General features: G+C 40.8%; 1 protein-coding gene across 5 annotated transcripts in view; it reads left to right on the top strand.

Moving 5' to 3' along the window:
* Positions 1-22732, top strand: part of ANKRD27 (ankyrin repeat domain 27) — a 72607-nt gene that overhangs the window by 46311 nt on the left and 3564 nt on the right. For 4 of the 5 annotated variants that reach the window (XM_039503250.1, XM_039503249.1, XM_039503248.1 and 1 more), the window contains exons 22-28: positions 5132-5254; positions 7321-7518; positions 8001-8090; positions 11939-12058; positions 12700-12861; positions 16040-16151; positions 19273-19354. In XM_039503250.1, coding sequence (XP_039359184.1) covers positions 5132-5254; positions 7321-7518; positions 8001-8090; positions 11939-12058; positions 12700-12861; positions 16040-16151; positions 19273-19354 — 887 coding nt within the window. The remainder of the gene's footprint in view (positions 1-5131; positions 5255-7320; positions 7519-8000; positions 8091-11938; positions 12059-12699; positions 12862-16039; positions 16152-19272; positions 19355-22732) is intronic. The other variant, XM_039503252.1, reaches the window with a different exon arrangement.

Below are 22732 nucleotides of genomic sequence, written 5' to 3'. Positions count from 1 at the left end.
GTGTCTTTGCTCAGTGTCTGGTTCTTTGGAAGGAAACTTCTTATTTTGCAGATAAAAGTAATTTGATTTTTGGCAAGCTGTTTGGTGGTCAGGTTTTTTTGCGGGAAGGTAGCTGGGAGAAAACCCTCACCGAAATGACTTAGTTTTATGTCTAATGTTGCTTTCTGAGGTACTGGAGTCGTTGGGGAGAGCTTCATGCCATGACCTATGCTTTTGATTAAACATCAGCTATTTATGTCCTTCCTGGAGGGTGAAGGCTGTGTCCATTATTGGTGTAGATTGCTAAGAGTTGTATTAGAGAATGCTTACTACCAAATATTTTGAAGTAAACTTTTATGTGGTTTTTGCTCAAGAAACCACTGCTTGCAGTGAATGATGATTATCAGTCTTCCATTTCTGAGTAAGTCTGCTGAGAAGCTTGTGGTAAAATAATTCTCTCAATATGTGGATACTTCAGATCTCCCTCTGCTCTAGCACCAGACCTGACTTCAGTACAGAGTCTGACTAACTGTGTCTTGGATGAAGATCATGTGTTCCTGCTGGTATTAGAAGACCTGTCAGTTTTCAGACCTATTAGAAGCCTTCAGTTCTATTGATCATGGAAGGATGTTGATTTTTCCACAAACTTTAGCAGGAGTAACTGCTGCTTTTCAACAGCTTTGTTCTTTTCTTTATGAGAGGTCCCAATGGGTGTTAGCTAACAACTGCCCATTTCATAGAATCATAAAACTGGAAGGGACATTGAGATGTCCTCTAGTCCAGGCCCCTGTACTCACGGAAGGACTAAGTATTATCTAGACCATGACAGGTGTTTGTCTAACTTACTCTTTAAAATCTCTAATGATGGAGATTCCACAACCTGTCCAAGGCGATTTATTCCAGTGCTTAACCCACCCTGACAGGAAGTTTTTCCTAATGTCCAACCTATACCTCCCTTGCTGCAATTTAAGCCCATTGCTTCTTGTCCTATCCTCTGAGGTTAAGAAGAACAGTTTTTCTCCCTCCTCCTTTTAACAACCATTTTTGTACTTGAAAACTGTGATCATATTCCCTCTCTGTCTTCTCTTTTCCAGACTAAACGAACTCAGTTTTTTCAATCTTCCGTCATAGGTCATGTTTTCTAGACCTTTAATCATTTTTGTTGCTATTCTCTGGACTTTCTCGTATTTGTCCACATCTTTCCTGAAATGCAGCGCCCAGAACTGGACACAGTACTCCAGTTGAGGCCTAATCAGGGCGGAGTCGAGTGGAAGAATTACTTACTTACAACTCTCCCGCTAATATATCACAGAATCATGTTCGCTTTTTTTGCATCAGTGTTACACTGTTGACTCATATTTAGCTTGTGGTCCACTATGACCCCCAGATCCCTTTCCACGGTCCTCCTTCCTAGGCAGTCATTTCCCATTTTGTATGTGTGCAACTGATTGTTCCTTCATAAGTGAAGTACTTTGCATTTGTCCTTATTGAATTTCATCCTATTTACTTCAGACCATTTCTCCCATTTGTCCAGATCATTTTGAATTATAATCCTGTCCTCCAAAGCACTGTCAACCCCTCCCAGCTTGGTATCATTCACAAACTTTATAAGTGTACTCTGTATGTTATCTACATCATTGCTGAAGATACTGAACAGAACCGGACCCAGAACTGATCCCTGCAGGACACCACTTGTTGTTTCACCAAGGAGTCTCAATTGTGGGATCTGCAGGTTCTACTTCCTTATCCCTCTTACTCAGTTTATAGATGGGGCTGTTTGGGGGATAAGGGAGAGGGCACTGTTTCAGTATGTGGATTATACTCAGTTTTAAATCTTCCTTGACCAACCTGGATGACACAGGTGAGCGCCTTAACTATGTCTGTTTTGAGACTGAGATGTGACGGCTAAAATTCGGTCCAGATGAGTTTGAATTGGTGCAAGTAGGTTGAGGGAAGGAGTTAGAGGAAATGGGAGAGACAACACTGGCCCCTTTGAGGGTATTTGTCCACTATCAGTTGCCCTAAATGGCAACTTGGATAGTGTGTTAGATCCTCAGTAGTCTTCAAAGAATTAGTTTAGTAGGGACCATAATAGCTTCACACTATCAGCATCTGGCCAGGGGGATTACAACATTTTCTCTCTGATGCAGACCATGTTACAGAACAATTCAATATGGAAATTGAAGCTGGTGCAAAATGCAGCAGCCTGCTTTCTTAAATGGTATATTTCATTAAGAGCCAGTGCTAGGGGACCTGTATTGGTGCTTACTGGTTTCCAGGTGGACTTTAAGCTGTTGGTTTTACCTATAAAACCCTCAGTGTCTTTGGGCCTGCCTATTTGAAAGATCACCGTAAAGGACATCTCTGAAATAAATTGATTATTTCTGATGCTTAAAGTGTGGCAAATATTTTACAGGGGTGATTATCTGGGTGGGGAGATGTTGGTGTGTTTATGCATATCGGGCTAGCTCTTTATTTAGGCAAATAGGAAATGAAGTCAGTGGGTGTTTTGCCTGCCAAAGGCAGGCTTATTCAGGCCATGCTATGGTAAAGCCAGTTGGTTCTTTGAAACACATTATGTGTAATTACTTCTGACATTAAATTGTAGTATTGCTTGTCATTGCCTGTTCTTGTGTGTCCTAGTAGAATGTGTTTTATAGTATACTTCAGAAAGAGAATCTGCTACAGAATAAATAAATATTATGGGTATCTAGGGAGCTAACAGTCTTGCAAAACAGAGCTCTTTAGTCCAGGAGTGCTGTACTGGTTGCTTTTCTGGGTTGCATCTCACTCAGAAATGTAAAGAAGCTGTGAAGTGACATACATTAATTAGCAAGATTAGATTATAACAGCTTCATGAGATACTTAATGTGTGTGTCTATTTAAAAGTGCATTTAACCTTTTGACCAAAATCCTTGGTTAATCCATTGTAATTGTAAACAGATATGCCTTGGTAGCATGTTTTAAAGTTTTGATGAGACATAAATTCAAATCTCATCATTAGCATTCTGAAAGCTTTAATGGGCAGGGGTTTGGGGGGGGCGCTTATGTTTGTGATTGTGATTATGCTACTCTGTGACAATACAGAGTTGGAGAGTAGGGTCTGCAGTGTAAGGGCCTTGCAGATTCTGAAACTATTTAGGGTACTGAAAATTGTTTTCCTGCGGTAAAGGTGCTGCAGTGACAAAACACTGCCCTTTTTAGCTGTTGCTGGACATGCACAGATACACTGGACAGTAAAACCTCGCTAATCTGCTCTTATACAACCACATACTTACCCAAGAGAAGTTCTCAGCTTTGCAGTTTACTGCACTTCAGAGGTGAGACCTTACTTGTGAAGAGGGAGGGGAATACAGGTGCAGTCATACTCTCCATGAGATGGTAGGGAGGACAACATATCCCTTTTCTATCTCTATCCCCCAGCGCTTAATACCCTAAAACAGGCTTAAGGTCCTCACTGTTTCTCCTGGTGCTCCTTCCAACTGCTTCTGCCTCAGGCCATTTATGCTCTCGTGGCTTGCTGAACCACCGTGGGGATAAGGAGGAGACCTTGCTGGCACCTGCAGGATTGAAATGAGTGGGTGAAATGGAAGAAGCCTGTAGAAAAGCTGCCCCTCTCCCTTCCTCTTCAGCAGCAGCTTGGAGATCCATTGCCTGTGCACTCCTGCAGCATCAAGCCCCGCTATGGAATCCAGTAAAGATGCTCTTATGTCTGTCTTCAGTTGTAGTGCCTTGCCCTCCATCTTTGCCCTATGCCACTGCTTGTTGGAAGGCACAGGGAAGATCTGGGAGAGACTCTCCCCCTCAGCAATAAGGCCATAACCTCCATTTTCACATGGTCCTGCAGGGGCTTTTAGTGCTGGAGCAGCACACATGCATTTGTTCTCTTATAAATGCTGCTGCCTAAGAGGAGAGGAATAAGATGGCACATGTTAAAGCTTTGCACTCTCCGTGCTACTGTAATCCTGCAGCTACTAGACGGGTTCCTCTCCATTCCTGTGGCAGCCCCAGAAGAGCTACGTGAGCCCTGGAAGCCCTTACACCATGCACCAGTTGGAGGGGAGGAGCACCAGCACCAAATAAGTGCCTTTACCCTTGTTTCAGACTGTTCTTGAGTGCAGGGGTGAGGCCAAGGATAACATGATGCTCTGCCCACTTTGACCCTGCCCTGACACCTGGAGAGGAACCATTGTCCATTTGTTTGGGGCACTACCCTGGGATTTGGGAGACCTGGATTTAATTCCCTCCTTGGCCATGGACTAGCTGTATGACCTTGGGCAAGCTACTTAATCTCTCCGTGCTTCAGTTCCCCATCTGTAAAATGGAGATAATAGCACTGCCCTTCCTCCCAGGTGCTGTGAGGATAAATACATTAAAAGATTTTGAGGAAGTCAGATACTACAATAATGGGCTTCATATAAGTACCTAAGACAGATACAATTACTTGGTACCCCCCAAATCTCATTGGTCTACAATAGGTTAATGAGGTTCTCTGTAAACAAACAAAAAAGAACTACTTAATAGTGTTTTTGTTATTTACAACCATGTGACATTAACATTCAGTGAATATTCACTATGTGCAGCATTAATATGTAGATTGTCTTTGGTGGAAATGTGTCTTACAAATGAAGGAATCATGTTATTTAGACACAAATTTAGGCCTCCCTTCCAGGCTTAGGAAATGCATGCAGCTCATGAGAAGTTACAGCTCTGAGGAGAAAATGTATTATACCTGCACAGCTTGTATGCTGGTTAAACCTCATCATCCTTGTCACTTCTATACTTTTAAAAGCACATGATGAACAAAGAATCACGTTGACATGAACTGGCACAAACTTTGGCCTAATCTTCAGCAATCCGAGCTAAAAGGATTTGAAGGGTTTGAGCAGAGGTGAACACTGAAGTCTTGATTAGGCAGTAGGAAGTCATTTATAATTTACTTCATTGTTACTTGGTGAACTGCTGCTGGCTGCCTTGTCAACTGTAACATTAATTTTTTTTAATTTGGCCTGCAGGGGAACCCAGGTTGGGAGTTGGCTCGTTCAGGCTCTCCAACTTATTCTGTGTTTGTGAAATTAACATGTACATGTTTGTAATTATCAGGAGATAGAGATTTTGGGCAATATAAAGTGGGACTTTGTTTTTATGCCAGGTTCGCTATCTTTTGGAATGGATGGAGGAAGATGTAGAAGAAGCAGACGAAGCTGACGATACAGTGAAGCCAGAGCTCTGTCACCCATTATGCCAGTGCTCAAAATGTGAGCCAATACAAAAGGTTGGAATTTTTTTTTTCTGTTCTGTAGACAGCATAACTTTTGCATTCCTGTAGTTAGTTTTTTTAGCCCAGGGAAATAATATTCCTATTCTTCTGCACAGCTGCGTCTCTGCTCACAAGACGCCTGTGATTAAATGTGCACAGATCTTAATAGAGTTCATCACCTTATGAGATGAAGTTGCTGTACTTGAAAATCAGGCTGCGGAAAGGATTGGAATAGAGAAGCAGTGTTCAGAAACTCATTTTGCTTTCTGATGGAGGAGTGGAAAACTTGTGTGTTTGGATTTTCTTCTTCACCCCCCTTTTGTATTGTTTTGGTCCAGGATTTGTAGTCCATGCTTTCAGTAAGTTCTGAGTAACTTTGTAAACGTGAGGGTAAAGAGAAGCTCTGCTCTAGGTCTCCCAGTTGTTTCCTTTACCCTCTTATCTGTTCTAGGCCTCCCCAATTTCTCTGCTGATCTGTGCCCTTGATAACTTGGCCTCTCGGCCCATTGAACATTTTATTCTTTGGTAAAATCTTAGCAGGAAATTTCCTGTCCTCATAAATATCAATACAATACTAATAAGACCACTTTATTGTTTATCATATCTTTAATTAAAACTGTATCTAAAAAACTAAAGAGCTAAATAAAATTATGGAGAATTGTTGTCTCCCTTACCCATTATTTATCATACAGCAGAGAGAGAGAGATGGGCTATGATATGGGATTAATCATGTTCCTTTTTGGAAGTCACTGCCGTGCCTTCCAATTAGTAATAGTATTGAATGCATAAATACTGATAACTGTGTCCTTAGAACACATGTTTTGGGTCTCATTTGTGGAAATAAGGAACGCTCATAATTTAAAGAAAATAGAAAGCTGATTATCTGCAACTCAGAAGGAAAAAGGATTATTGTGACTGAGTGATGGAATCTGTTGCTTACTGAAACAAGGGCTTTGAGACATTTTAGTTTAGCTAACTGGTAACAGTGGAATGACCACCTGGCTCTTGAATAAAAATAAGAAGGCATTTGTTAAGTAGTCTTGCAACTACACACTGCAGTTGGGAAGAGGGAAGAATGGGAAAGGTTCGCTGCCATTGTGAAACTTTGGCTTCCATGCAGTCTGAGAGCAGTAGAACAGGACATTCTCTAAGTAGTCTGTAGGCCACATCCCAGTTGGATCTTAAGCAACTTTTTCCTGATAGCCTCCAAAGAATTCATGCCATATAGCCCCTCCTACTGTTCTGTCTCAGTCAGGGTACTGTTTCCTAAAGGGCCGTCATATGAATGCAGATCAGTAAGGTTTAGCAGATCTGCAGAATTCCATTTTCTCAAATTTTGTGATTTCCCAAAGACTATAGCAATTATTAGTATACACTCTATTGGTGCCATAGATTGTTTCCATAGGACTGGAATTAATTTTAGCTGTATTTGTGGCCCTCAAAAGCTGCACCTTCTCATAGCAGGGAAGTAGACTAAGTAATCTCTGTCTCTAAGAATGCAGACTGTGTTCAGTTCTACAATCAAGTGAGTAAAACCAATGTGAGGTATAACATTAACTCCTACCAGTCATACCGTACTGTATCCCATTAGAGCTAACAACTAATGCAAGTCTGGATCTCTTAAATCACGTGTCAAACTGAGCAGTTTTCAGTCCCTGCTAATAATAAAAATCTTTTTGTGAAATTTCTCTGTAGTAACCTATGTTGTTTAAGGAAGGGAAAAATAAGACAATTATCTGTCACCAGTGCTCGGGGCCGGTACTAGGGGTGGGGCAGCAGGGCAATAATTCCCTGGGTGCCAGTTTTCAGGGCACTATGCTGCTGTGCCACTTGCCTTTTTTTGCTCCTGTCTGATTGGCTGAATGTGTGGAGCTTGGCTCGGGCTGCTGGTGCCAGTGCCACCCAACTGCTTGGCTTTACCAGGTATCTCACTGAAGGTCTTAAACAAGACTCCCTGGACAATAGTGTTTGTAATGTCTGTCTGCCTGTTTCATATATACTATGCAGGTATTTAACTGCTCTTTACTCAATAGAAAGTGTTGTGATCAGTTTTCTGTGGTTTTTATTCTTTTTCCCAACAGAAGCTTGCAAGAATCCCTGCTAATGGACTTGGAATAAATGTTACAAACCAGGATGGCTTTACACCACTACATGTGGCTGCACTGCATGGGCACCCTGAGTTAGTTTACCTTTTGTTGAAACACGGTGCCAATATCAGTGCAAAGAATATGAACCATGCTGTACCTCTTCATCTGGCTTGTCAGAAAGGTCACTTTCAGGTAACTGGTTCTCTTCATAGCTATAAGCACAGCAGGTAGATTTTAGTGGGGCGTGGATGGTAGCTGAGTAAGGGTGTGTCCTTGGAGGGAGGAGACTAGAATGGGGAGGAAAGGGGGCAAATAAGTAAACTCCTATCCCCGCTCTTCATTCCAGGAAGTGGGAGGGTTGATTCAGGGTAGCAGAAGCCAGACAGAGTATAAAGGCAACTTCATGGTATTGTTCCTAGTGCTGCTTTATGCTGAAGAAGCAGACTGGGCACAGTGAGGCTCTCTGTCTGCTTGGGTAAGGGATAAAGCCTCTTTCAGCATGGACTGTGCAGAGCTAGCCTGAGGATTTTGTTCTGAAGGGAGAAGTGAGTAAACTAGACCAGACGGGTCTGGCCCCTTGTGTTGGCGAGGGGACACAGGATGAATATACTCTGTGTAGTTCTAGTGAGGATGAATGTATTCCTTCTAAATGTTAAACTTATATGCTGCCTCAGGGACTCCCTCCCGAATCCAAAACGGTGATGGGACTTGCAGGACACTGCAGCATCCAGCAGTTTTTCCAACAAGCCTGTCATGCTTTTCAGGTACCAAGCTATGAAGGCAAGCTATTGACACTTTGCCGCAGTCAAATGCAAGTGGGTTATAGCTCTGCTTTACTGCACAACCTGAGAAACCTGAGGTCACCCCACACTCCTGAAAATCAATAGTAGTTCCCAGTTTGTGTGTATCTTCTTTATATTAGTGAACATACACATGCAGATATCAGAATATATATAATTTCAAAACACTTGGTTATAGGCAGTCTGTCATAAAGGCATGTATGTGTCCTCTGCATCCAATGTATTCCCTTAGTGAGCTTCTCTGTATGGTACAAAGATAGAAACTAAAGGTATTTCAAGGGAATCTGTGATCTGAATAGGTGAGGCCTTGATGGTTCTCATTAACTCACTGGGATCCCAGTCCTACTTCCCTTGGAGATCGTGGGAGTTTTGCCATGAGTTCAGTTGGAAGCATAATCAGGTTCAAGAGACTGTCTTGACTTGTCACTTGGCAGAAAGTCATCAACATGCAGTGAAAATTAGGCCTCCTGGAGTGAAAGAACTAACCCATTAGCTTGCTACACTAATCTGCCATATACATTTCTTCAATCCACAAACTACTTTGACACTGACTCCTTACAACTCACCTTGGGTAGTGTATTAACAGTGAGAAATATCTTTACATTCAAGTGAGGCACATCTGGGTGTATTAAAAATTATTTGAGCTTCAGCAGTTTAAAGCTTCCATATATAGGCAGCTGGATACTTCTCATTACAAGGTAAAATGACTTATCCCACATTAACCATTTAGGGAAGGCTTCTAGACTGAAAAGATTTGAGTTTTGTGATTACTTTAGCCTCCCAAGCTCAGACACCTCTCTTATACCTATGCTGTGGAGTAGACTTTTAATGTGGTTTCCATGTACATTTTTGTGGTTGAAGTTGATTTAATCAGATTAACTCCTTAAGGCAGGGATTGTGTCTTCATATGTGTTAGTACAGCACCTAGCACAGCAGGAATCCAGTCCTGTTTCGGGGGTTGGGGATGGGAGTTGGCCCTCCAGCAATATTACTGATAACATTCTCAGCTAGAGTGTGTATTTGTAACATCACTTACTAGAATAGATTTGTTTCCACTTACTGGAATAGAAGGCCTTGACCCTGGTCTGTATCCCAAAGAATTGTCAATGTTTACATTGTTGTTTCCCCTATGCTTTTTGTATTGCATTTGGCATGGATGTGTCAAGAATGACAAATTGAGCTTTCAGAGTAATAGTTCTAGTCTCCACAAAAGTAATATATATACTACAGAATATGTCTCTTCATCATACATATGCTTAGAAAAATGTATACACCCAGTAACACATTCTATGAACTATGGGTCAGTCAAACATTTTTTATGTGAAAGAATTCTTTTCACTTCAAAACAAAAAACAACTTCCTTGTTGGTGGTCTGAACTTTGTGGCCAAACAAGCATAGCAGTTTGTATCAGGCAGTGCAGTCTGCTAATATTTCACGTTCCAAAATAACTAAGTGGTAAGCCTGACGTAGAGCAAAAAGGAAGTTAAAGGTTTTTGTCTTTTAAAAAAACCTCCTGTCCAGAAAACTCCCCTGAGAAAGAGAGAGAAGATCCCTCCCATGCTGCAGTAACCACTCCCTCAGTACTGAAATTGTTTATGTATGAGCTTTCTCCTTCTGAATGGCCTGAAATTACTGTATAATGTAAGTGTTGGCTCAAATGGAACCATTTCATATCAAACACATTATAATGAATGTCTTGTGCAACCAGCTTTTCATACATATTTTTATTTATTTTTAGACCATTTTTAAAAATTTCTGCCTCATGTTTAAAGATTTTAAAAGAAACTAATTTAATAGCTGTCTGCTAGCAGCAGAATTTCTGCTAACAGACCTCATGAAATTAGCCTTGCTGAGACTGGGAGTGACGCTGTTTTAAGTAGATTTTCACAAGATTTCATCCCCTCTCCATTTCATTGTCTGGCTTAGGCTCCCTTGTGGCTATGTATTCATATACTTTGGGTCATTGTTTTCTTTGTGTTGTGCTCCGTTCTTATCTGAGGATGTGAAGTCATTAAGTTTCTTTTACATGCACTTGCTGCTGCATTTTTAGATGGAATGTGGTCAGTATTGGACACACCTAAGTTTAGTTTTAGCGAATGCTGATCCAGGGATTGAAACTTCCTTCTCCCCTTCACAAAACTGTAGTCAGGTGGATCTGTCTCGTCCAGTGGCATGTCCATCTCCTGGGCTTTTCAAAGGGTTTGTTCAGTTTGAGAACTTCACAGAGGAAGAAAATAGTCTCTCCCTTCAGAGTTCAAGGGTACGTGTGTGTGTATGCATGCACACTTCAGTGTCCTTATTGTTGTGGTGGGAGTGCTACATGCTTCTGCTCTCTAAACACAGTGCCAGAGCAGGGAGATGTGCCACTTGAAGCTCTGTGAGCAGTGTTCAGTTCCCTGTTTGGTTCCAGGCTGAGCTGCAGACATGGGAAGTACTGAAGGAGAAAAATAAGCTAGTTGAGGGGTACTGGGGGAGAGAAAGTGGGTGAAGAGACTGAAGTAGGGGAGACAGTAAATGGAAGGGGAAAATATTGGATGTGAGAAAGCAGGTGGAAAGGACAGAAATGGAGAAGGGGATGAGAAATCAGAGAAATGGAAGAAAAATGGAAAATCAGGAGTGTGGAAAGGAGAGAGGAAAAGGCAGTACAATGAATTGAAATGAGAACTTTAGAGAGAGAGAGAGAGAAAATATTAAAGAAAATATAAACAAGGAGAAAAAGGAGGAAAAGATGTCCACAACTCCTAGGTCAATGAATGTTAGTTCTTTGATGTTAGACTGTATAGTACTTCCCTGCCAATTATCCTACAAGTCCCTAATCTACTAGGATGAGGGATGCCAGGATGGCGTTGCTGTGGAGCATTCATCCTTTATAAGGTCATTGGCCGTGTGTGTGTGTGTGTGCGCGCAAATAATTCACATGTCCCAGAACCAGGTTATTTATTTTACTGACTATAGGGGACTGGTGGGGAAAGTTTCAAATTAACTTTTTTTAACCTATAAGGAGCAAAAGATTAAAACAAAGTAGGTAGAAAACTGTGCCAGTGCCATCCTTCTGCTGCTTGTCAGCCATGATGATTGCTGTATCGTCCAGACAGTTACCAAGCAAAGCATCCAGACTTCAGACAGAGGAAAAATCTTTTCATTGTCTGGATTTTCTTTTAATGTTAAATTTATATTGGATCCTTTAAGGATCTCCTCCAGCCTGCTTATTTTAAAGGAAAGTAAATTGCATGTAGCATTCCTAGATTAGGTGCTTAAAATAACTAAACCTTCTTATCATGACCAGTGGAAACATATACTGAAATTACTGCTTTTTCCATCTATCTGTGTTCATTCTCCAGGAACTTAACTTCCAAAAGTTGACTGGTAAATTTGGGTGCCTCCATTTTTGGCAGCCCCACTTTGAACCAAGCCTGCTGAGCATCCAAAATCAGTAGTCACATTTGAAAATATAGGCCCATATAAGTCTGATGGGCATAGGTAACAAATCAGCCTCTAGATTGTCTACATAAGATGCTCCTTATTGGCATTATAACAAGTTGGCACAATATAGGAACACAGAGCAAGGGGTACCCAAGGTTCAGTAACTCAGATTCTGATTTTTTCCTAGTTCTTTGCATCAGTGGGACTCTTAAATTAAACCTAGTTCTGAGTATCTGAAACACTTCACTCTTGATTTACAGTATCAGAAAATGTATTCCATTAGAAGTGTCATTAATGGTGATGCAGTAACTACAATGGTATTTTAACTCTATGATTCTGGTAAGTTAAAGTATTTTAAACTGGCATTTTAATATCTCTCTTCCCATAGGTAGTAAAGTGTCTAGTGGATTGCAATGCTAAACAAAATAAAAAGGATGTACATGGAAATACTCCCTTAATTTATGCTTGCTTGAATGGCCAACATGAGATTGCTGCCTTGTTGTTAGAGGTAAGACTTCTTTACAGAAAAGTTTGTTTAAAATTTTCTTTCTCCTGTAATATTTAAGATGGAACCTTTAATAGTACATGTACTGAATACAAAACTTTAGTTTTAGTACTAGTAATGCATTTCTCTTTAAAACTTTTGGAAGGAAAATTGAGAGCAGTTTTGCATCCCTCCACCATGGTGTTTTGTTTAGATTAATACTTGTGTAATGTTATTGCAAGTAACACTTATTATTTAACTACTTAGTGCCTGGTGTCTAGCTTTTCTGCTCCTGGTATACGTATCAGAATTCCAGATAACTGGTAGCAAAAGTTGATAATATAACAAAAGCATTTTCTTCTTAAAAATCTTTCTCAGGCCTCACCAACATGAGCTGGGATATGTAGCAGATGTATGCAAAATGAGATAAGTTGATTCATGAAATTAAGGGGAGAATGATCGTTGTTGTAGGATTTATTGTCGTTGAACTCACTGTGGCAATCTACACTTTCTGTATGTAGCTGAAATGTTTCTAATTGATTGTTTTGGTATAGTACTCTATGTGCTTTTTTTACAGGAGACAAAGAGAAACGTCGCGTGCTGCCTCCAGTTGATGCTATTTTTTCCTTATAACATTTAATTAAATTTTTTACTTTTCCTTCCAGCATGGGGCCTCTGTTAACCTTTCTAACAGCAAGGGAAATACAGCACTGCATGAGGCTGTGATAGGAAAACATGAAGCCTTGGTAGAGCTGTTACTTCAGAATGGTGCTTCGAACCACATTAGGAACAAAAGGCAGTGTACACCTCTTGACTGTGCTGAGCTGGTAGGTGAAGAAGTCCACTTCTAGTATTAGTTGTCCAATTTTAACTTGTTCTAAACCCCAGTATTGATCTCTTAGGAGGAAAATGGAATCGTACAGGCTTGTCACATAACCATTTCCAGCCAAACATAAGCAAAGCTTGTCAGGAATACTGTTAATTTAAAATGATAGGCGAGGGCAGGAAATCCTGAAGCACAATGAAGCTCTAGTGCTAATTTGATCAATCTTGTCTTTGTTTAACATCTTACAATATTATTTCTCTCCTCCTCCTTCAGTTTTGTTTTATCACAGGTCTGCTGAAAATTTCCAGCTAAACAAAATTTCCTTCTGTTTGAACAGCCACATTTGAGCTCTTCAGTACCATTCTAACTCTGTTTCCAGAGGACTAGAAATTGACTTATTTTGGTTCTTTTAATTCCATGTAGCTTCAGTAGGACTGTCTGGCTAAAACAGCATGTAGTACAAGGAACTGTGTTGCAAACATATTGATGAAAGCAAAATAGAATTGGGGTACCCATCTTTGTTAACTCTTAATGAAAAACTGCCATTGGTTACTTACTGAAATCCACAGCAAAATATGCCATCAGGGAGAGAAAAGACAAAACAAAACATATTTTAGTAAAAGAGGATGGAAGCTTTATGTATATGCAGACCAAGTAATTCTCTGACTTAAATTATCACTGGATGTGCTTCATGGTTGGGGGAGTCAGAACAGTCTGAAGGACCATATTGTTGAGTACTAGAATTCTTTTTTCTCCCTTAAGAGAATCCTTGCTTGTTTTATTTCTGAAATTAAGCATATACTATGCAGAAGAAAAAATTAGGCTGGAAGCAGCATAAACACATACAGACGTACAAATGTGTGAATATTAAGTTAAAATTTAAGCTGGGAATGGCAGAGGGGAGGAAAGAAGTCAATTGAGGGAAGCTGAATGCTTTCTACCCTAGATGATAGTGAGGCAGATTGTTCAAAGGAATTAAGGGCTCTTCAGATTGTTTGTTTGTTTTTCTCCTATCATATATTTCCAAAACCCGTTGTCAGGGGAAGCATTGTTTTAGACCCATTTGCAGTCCCTCTTGAGTACATCCCTTAGGTGCCTGGTTTGGCTTCCTTCTCTTCACTGTGTTCCAATCACTTGGCTCTCTGGGTTGCAGTGCCCTGTGTTACAGTGCCTGTAAATATGACAGTCCTAACTGTATTAGGCACCTGCAAGAAACTTTCCTTTGGGAGCTGGTGAGCAGTGGCTAATTATAGTGACCTCAAAACAACTTCTTCAGAACAAATGTATTGTTTATTCACCCAAAGGTGCATAACCTCGCAAGCAAAGAGAAAAGGGTTAAAACACCAAAAGTCTATATGAATCTGGTCTAATCTAAACTTTCCTTACAAATTTTGGTAACCACCACTTAGCTCAATTATATCTATTTCTGTGCTGGGAGCAACATAGCCCTGCTGAAGTTTCTCTCTGTGTTTCCCCCTGAGCAGCTGCTGCCCAGCCCCGACTTCCTCTTAGGTGAGAGTTTTAATAGTTTAGTATCCCTTTGATCCTAGGTTCTGGCCTTGGGGGAATAAATCAGGAACCAGGTAGGTAGGCATTTCCTGATTCAATAGTGTATCTCTTCCCCCTCTCCTCACTTTCTGTTAAGGACTCCTAGTATTTTCTGTGGAGATTTCGATCTTTTTTCATTTCCTGCTTGTTTTTTTCCCCTAACTGCCCCTTTGATTTAACTCTGTGTAGTCAGACAGAATTAATATCAATCAAATAAACTGGGGTACATATAAAATTCATGCAAAATAATACAACTTCCCCCTCATTCTCCACATCCATACGTACCTCTCTTCTGATGCAAACCTTGCTCACTCCCTGATTGATGTCTCACCTTGATTACAGAAACCTTTTTTCCAGTCCTCCATTTTCTTCTCTCCCCCTCAAATTTGATATCAGCCCCACTGCTAGTTGTATTCCTCACTCCAGCTATCTCCACATTTTCCCTTCACTCCCTTTTGCTGTTTCTTACCATGTCAAACTCAAGCCCTTCTCAGACTCCCCTTCAGAGGTCATGCATGATCTTACCTCCAAGTCTTCTTGCTTCAGCCTATTGCCTTTTCTTACTCCCTACTCTCTTCCTAATCCAGCCTCCTTACCACTCCTTTTATTGTCCTTTTTCAGGCTGCTACCTTATGCTTGGAACAGTTCCCACTCCTTGCCTGCCTGGTGCCCTCTCTTCCAAGAATACATCCTACACTAGTCTCATCTTCTCTAGTAACCTCCTCACACTTTGCCTTACCTGAATTATTGTCTGTTTGCCCTTTGGGGCGTGTCTACCTCTGGTAACACACTGTGTTCAGTGAGTCAGGGAAATTTAAAGTGACTGTACTTTTTCTTTTTAAAGAAGAAAATGGGATGAAGATTATATTTTAAAATATAAATCAGCAAATGCGTCCTTTCTGAGCCACATGGGTATAGCCACATGTGTATAGTCGTGCTCTGAGGGAAGAGCACTCTGGGAATCTACTATGGCTGCTCCCCTAGTTATTGCTTTAGTAATGCTTTAGAACTCAGGACAAAATTGGGATATTCTAATTGGCTGTGAGCGATGGGAATCCCACCTAAATAATGTTTAGTTAAATGCACAGATCTAACTTCCCCATTTAGAAATAGCAATAAACGCTCCACAATATTAAATTAGATGGGATTATTGCACTGCTTGGGTGATTATAGTCACTCTGCTTTCAGCTTTGTGCTCTATAACAGCCCCTAAGGCATGTGATAGTGGCCCTAAAGTGCACTGCTGCCTGGATCTTATTACTTCTATTATTTATTCATAAATGACCCAGTTTAAAACAGCAATTTGTAGAATTGGTAACTTTCATATTTTCCAAATCTGGAATATTTTAATGGTAGAACATCTGTGAAGAATACAACCTTTAGCTCACCAGTTTGGAATAGCAGAGCTTGTGGAACATTAGACGAATTTCTGCTTCCATTTAAACTTGAAATTAAAATAGTCATGTAATTGAAGGTTTGTATTTATAAAGGTGTATCTCATGCTGTTTGTTGCAATCATTTTGGCTGAAAATGATTAACCAGCACATTCTACATTGACTACTGGAACCCTAATGTATACTGATGTTTTCTTTGTTTTAATAATGGTGAAAACTGAAACTCTTGTTATTAAGAATTCAAATATCATGAAGTTGCTACAAACAGCACCAAGCTATGCACCAACATCAGCGGAGGGAGGAGAAACAGACTATGAGCAGCATGTTACTATCAAGATCAGGAAAAAAGGTATGTGTCACATTTTTATTAGTATAAACAGAAGAGATTTGGGGATGAATGTGTGCTAGATCAGATATTCTGTAGAATTTATTTTATACATAATATAGCTTTAAGGAACAGTCAGCTGCTTTACATACTGTTTATTACAAGTAACACCTAAATTTACTGTAACTGAAAAAGATTGGAGGAGGGAAAGTAATTTGGCTGTTAAATTTATCTTGTGCATTTGATGTTACTTTGTGCAGCTTTCATAGTCTCTTCTGAGTAGTCAGTTTTCTCTTTTTGCTTGTGAGTCTCTATCACACGTACCAACAGAAGAGAGACGTTTAACAGTGGGGAAAATGTGGCAGTAAAACCATCACGGCTGCTGGACAATTGAGGAGAGGGTGGTACCTGACACTGTTTTTAGTTTACTTTTTAAAATTCTGACTAGATTTCAGGTTGGCTGTTGCTTTTACACAGTGTGGAATCTTTAATGTACAGAGGTCCATTTGTGTTCATACAAAGGGAGAAGAGAATTTGTTAATTCAGTATTCCTGTATGTTTACTTTGTGGTCTTTTCTTAATATATCCTTAATATATGTAAGGATAATTTTTAAGAGACGTGTGTGGAAAGAAGAGAGAGTTAGGATCTGTTACTTCACCGAAGACCTATTTCATCTGAAAAAAATATGTTCAAATAGTCAAGTAAATGAGCAGAATCTGAGTTTAAAGTTATTTATGGTGAAAAGCTGCCTTGGAAACTGAGTGAAGGAAGTACTCTCAGTAGTTGTGCTAACTAGCTGCTCATGTTTGGAAACAAATAGGAGTGATACTAACTCTGTACTAAGCTATGGCAAAGTGCCAGTCTTGCCTTAAAATCCACCAGCAGCTCTTCAGTTTCTCAGATGAGCTGAGATAAGGGGTAGCAATACAACAGGAAAGATAAGTGGCATTTTGCATTCGTGCTTAGCATCAGAAAAGGGCAGCACATGGTGTAAGGAAGACTTATGTCTCTGCTTTTGTTTGTGTACATGCAGCCAGTTAATCAACTTGTTTCATCCCAGTTGATCACTAGGTGGTAGCATTCTGTACCTATGCTGAAATACCCACATTCCTTGAATTTGAACTCAGGGATAGCAGTGGTTTTTGTCTGCTACAGCAAGCAGTGGTTTTTGCTTTGCTAGGTTCATAAGGTAACCTGCGGGTCTGGCTGGTGGTCCTGAAATATCCTTACACCTGGTGCAATCCAAACCAACACACTGAGGCACACACTGCTTGCCTACCTAATACATACATATGTTAAGTAATATATTTTGTGTTAGCACTTAGCTTCAGGAGGTATGTCTACACTGCAATTAAAACCCACAGCAGGCCCATGTCAGCTGACTCAGGCTTGTGGGCTCTGGCTAAGAGGCTGTTCAATTATGGTGTAGACATTTGGTCTTAGGCTGGAGCCCAAGCTTGGGGACCCTGCGAGAGGGGAGCATCCCAGAGCTCGGGCTCCAGCCTGAGCCTGGACATCCATACCACAATTAAACAGCCTTTAGCCCAAGCCCAAGTCAGCTGATACTGGCCACCTTGGGGTGTTTAATTGCGGTGTAGACGTACCCAGGAAGTCCTGGAGAAGCGAAGTGCCTTTCAGTCTTCTGCAGGGAACTGTGATTACAGCCCATAACTTCATTTATTTTTATATGTTAATTTTTTTATGTGATGTTATAACCTCCTCCAGGATGAATGGAACTTTATTTTTACATTTTTTCAGTAGCAGCCAGATGTTTGGAGTCAGACATATCCTTTTGTTTGTTTTGACCTAAGGAACAGTGATGGACTAGGTCCAGCATTCTTTCTAATTAGCTTGTACCGATATGGATGTTTTGCCCTACTTGCCTATGCTTCAAAAGCTCATCCATCTTAATAACGTTCACTACAGGGAAAAATCTTATTTCTACCAAAACTAGTTAGTTTATTTAATAGATAAACTTCAGTATTGATTTTTTGAGGACTGGTTTTTCAGTCTCTCTACAAACATATGTAACTTTGTTACCATAACTATGACATCAGACACTTTTGGACAGGCATTAATAAGGTTGAATCAAAATATGTGTATCTCTTAAAATAATTGATTTATAATGATGTCCAAATGCATGAATGCAGTTTGGTTTTCAGTGTTGCTACTGTTTTCAAAATTATAATGCTATTCCTGCTACAGGACTAATCACATCTTTTCATGAGAAATACATTTTAAAAAAATCAGAGTTTTAGTAGTAGTTTAAAATAAGGTTGGGAGCTAATTAGAATCCTCGGTACACAATGCCCATGCCTGCGTATCTTGGGAAGTTTGTTGCGGTGACAGTGGTCACAAGCTCCACAGCAGGTTTTTGAAGCTAGAATGTGATACTAAGAGCTGCCTCTGGGCCCTTAACATGTGATCAGTTTAAACAAATACATCAAGGCTTTAGTTAACAGAGGGATTTCAGATTTTGGTTGTGGATCAGGCAGTAGGTCTTAGTATTGTGAATGATGATGTTGATAATTAAATGAAGTTGAGTCACTGCTTTAAAAACTTTGGCCAACTTGCAAATTTAGGTGAGCTTTTACAAATGATTATGGTGATTTTCTGACATAATTTTTCTTAAGAAAGATGATAAATGTATTGTAGTTTAACATGAGAGTTAGAGAAGTATCCTGATGCGAGAGGCAGAAATGCTACTTTCAGGAATGATGGTGGCAGTTTCATAGAACAATAACATAGCCATGACATAATAAATCTGAATAACACTGGGATTATGTGGTGGTGGTTCGTCAACTGATTCTGACTTGGAAACATTTGAACTGAAGTCCCTGACCTCGAGAACTATTTTTACATAGTTTAACAAAATGCTCTTGTGAAGCTTGGACAGTCATGCTCGTCTGATCAGGGCTATGTTTCTTTCTTTTCGCAACTTAAAATGGCTTAAAACGTCCAAGAAGAAGAAAATGTGACTGGTTCAGATGACTTCTATTATAGTTTTTAATGTGATTTTAAAAATTAGGTTCAGCAGATACCACTTTTCTATTCAAAACTGTTCTAACTTGATTCTAAAATATGACTGAAATTTAATTTCTCACCCCCCATCTCCATCCCTCTCCTGTTTTTTTGAATCTGTAGTAAATGTTAAGTTACCTGAGACAGCAGATGATCCCATCAGCAGACGACTTCAACTGGTCCAATCAATCAACAGATTTAACAAGTAAGCATAGAAACCTCCTTGAAATACCACTGACATCATTTCCCAACAAGTAAGAAACCTAACTTTTTAAATAAAGAAGAAAATGGGCGAAGCATATATCACACTCCAGATAAGCTTTGGCTGGGGTTTTCAAAGCAGTCTAAGGGATTTTACTACACATTTCTCATTCATTTTAATGTGTGGCAAAATGACCTAGACTGCTTTGAAAATCTCCTCCAAGCATTTCTTTACTGAGATATTTGAAAACTGATGATGATGACTCTTTTAATAATTGCAGATACTTGTATTTAAGCTCTTATACATAGAACTGGAAGGGACCTCGAGAGGTCATCTAGTCCAGTCCCCTGCACTCATGGCAGGACTAAGTATTATCTAGACCAGTGGTTCTCAAACTAGGGCCGCTGTTTGTTCAGGGAAAGCCCCTGGTGGGCCAGGACGGTTTGTTTACCTGCCGCGTCCGCAGGTTCGGCTGATCACGGCTCTCACTGGTCGCGGTTCGCCGCTCCAGGCCAGTACTCCCTCCTAGGCAGAAAGCGGCATGGGCTGAGAGACGTGCTGGCCACCCTTCCTGCAGCCCCCATTGGCCTGGAGCGGCGAACTGCAGCCAGTGGGAGCTGCGATCGGCCGAACCTGCAGACGCGGCAGGTAAACAAACTGGCCTGGCTCGTCAGGGGTTTTCCCTGAACAAGCGGAAGCCCTAGTTTGAGAACCACTGATCTTAGACCATCCCTGACAGGTGTTTGTCTAACCTACTCTTAAGAATCTCCAATGATGGAGACTCCACAACCTCGCTAGGCAATTTATTCTAGTGCTTAACCACCATGACACTTAGGAAGTTTTTCCTAATGTCCAACCTAAACCTCTCTTGGTGCAATTTAAGCCCAATGCTTCTTGTCCTAGCCTCAGAGGTTAAGAAAAACAATTTTTCTTCCTCCTTCTTGTAACCACCTTTTACATACACCTCTACCCTGATATAACGTGACCCGATAAAACACGAATTCAATATAATGCGGTAAAGCAGTGCTCTGGAGGGGCAGGGATGCACACTCCAGTGGATCAAACAAGTTCGATATAACACGGTTTCATCTATAACACGGTAAGATTTTTTGGCTCCTGAGGACAGTGTTATATCAGGATAGAGGTGTACTTGAAAACTGTTCTCATGTCCTCTCTCAGTCTTCTCTTCTCCACACTAAACAAACCTAGTTTTTTCAATCTTGCCTCATAGGTCATGTTTTTGAGACCTTTAATCATTTTTGTTGCTCTTCTCTGGACTTTCTCCAATTTGTCCACATCCTTCCTGAAATGTGGTGCCCAGAACTGGACACAATACTCCACTTCAGGCCTAGGTCAGACTAGATGGCCATAATGGTCCCTTCTGACCTTAAGTCTATGAATCTAATCAGCACGGAGTAGAGTAGAAGAATTACTTCTTGTGTTTTGCTTATAACACTCCTGCTAATACATCACAGAATTATGTTCGCTTTTTTTGTAACAGCATTACATTGTTGACTCATATTTAGCTTGTGGTTCACTATGATCCCCAGATCCCTTTCTGCAGTACTCCCTCTTAGGCAATACTTTCCCATTTTGTATGTGTGCAACAGATTGTTCCTTCCTAAATGGAGTACTTATTGAACTTCATCCTATTTATTTCAGACCATTTCTCCTGTTTGTCCAGTTCATTTTGAATTATAATCCTATCCTCCAAAGCACTTTCAACCCCTCCCATCTTGGTATCGTCCACAAACTTTATAAGTGTACTGTGTATGCCATTATCTCAATCATTGATGAAGATATTGAACAGAACCAGACTCAGAACTGATCCTTGCGGGACCCCAGTTGTTATGCCCTTCCAGCATGATTGTGATCCACTGAAAACTACTCTCTGGGAATGGCTTTCCAACCAGTTTTGCACGCACCTTATAGTAGCTTCATCTAGGTTGCATTTCCCTAGTTTCTTTATGAAAAGGTCATGCGAGACAGTAGCAAAAGTTTTACTAAAGTCAAGATATACCATGCCTACTGCTTCCCTCCTCCCTCCCCGCAATCCACAAGGCTTGTTACCCTGTCCAGGAAAGCTATCAGGTTGGTTTGATGTGATTTGTTTTTGACAAATCGATGCTGACTGCTACTTATCACCTTATTATCTTCTAGGTGTTTGCAAATTGACTGCTTATTTGCTCCACTATCTTTCTGGGTACAGAAGTTAAGCTGACTGGTTTGTAATCAGTGGTGGCTCCAGGCACCAGTGCTCCAAGTGCGTGCCTGGGGTGGCAGTCAGGCAGCCTTCAGCGGCTTGGCTGCGGGAGGTCCACCGGTCCCGCAGATTCAGTGGCAATTCGGCGACGGGTATGCCGAAGCCACAGGACCGGCGGACCTCCTGCAGGCAAGCCGCCAAATCCGCGGGACCGGGGACCTCCTGCAGGCAACCACCAAAGGCTGCCTGACTGCCGTGCTTGGGGAGGCAAAAAAGCTACAGCTGCCCCTGTTTGTAATTTCCTGGGTTGTCCTTATTTCCCTTTTTATAGATTGGCACTATTTTTGCCATTTTCCAGTCTTCTGGAATCTCTCCCGTCTTCCATGACTTTTTTCAAAATTAATTGCTAATGGCTCAGATATCTCTTCTGTCAGCTCCTTGAGTATTCTAGGATGCAATTCATCAGGCCCTGGTGACTTGAAGACATCTAATGTGCCCTTAATAATGTCTCTCTGAAAAACTGCCTACTGTCTTCTACTGTTTTTCCCCTAAGACTTGCTTCCTATCGGATCATACCTACCAACTCCATGAGTTTGCCAAAAGTCTGAATTCTTGAAATCCATCGTCTTTATTTTGCTGTTCTCCCTCCTGCCATTTCTTAGAATCATGAACTCGATCATTTTATGATCATTTTCACCCATGCTGCCTTCCACTTTCAAATTCTTAACAATTCCTTCCTATTTGTCAAAATCAAATCTAGAACAGCCTCTCCCCTAGTAGTTGTCTGCACCTTCTGAAATAGAATGTATTGGAGACAATTTTTTAAGAACTTATTGGATGATCTGTGCCCTGATGTGTTATTTTCCCACCAGATGTCTGGGTATCATAGAATCATAGAATATCAGGGTTGGAAGGGACCTCAGGAGATCATCTAGTCCAACCCCCTGCTCAAAGCAGGACAAATCCACAGTTTTTTGTTTTGTTGATTTTTTTTTTTTAACCCCAGTTTCCTAAATGGCCCCTTCAACCCTGGGTTTAGCAGGCCAATGCTCAAACCACTGAGCTATCCCTCCCCCCACATTGTTGAAGTCTCCCATCACCACTCAGTCCTGTGCTTTGGATGATTTTTTTAGCTGTTTAAAAAAAGCCTCATCCACCTCTTCTTCCTAGTTAGGTGG

Source organism: Mauremys reevesii, linkage group 16, assembly GCF_016161935.1.
Source record: "Mauremys reevesii isolate NIE-2019 linkage group 16, ASM1616193v1, whole genome shotgun sequence".
In the NCBI taxonomy this organism is placed as follows: domain Eukaryota; kingdom Metazoa; phylum Chordata; order Testudines; family Geoemydidae; genus Mauremys; species Mauremys reevesii.
Note: the sequence above shows the minus strand (reverse complement) of the source record. Positions and strands in the feature narration are given on the sequence as shown.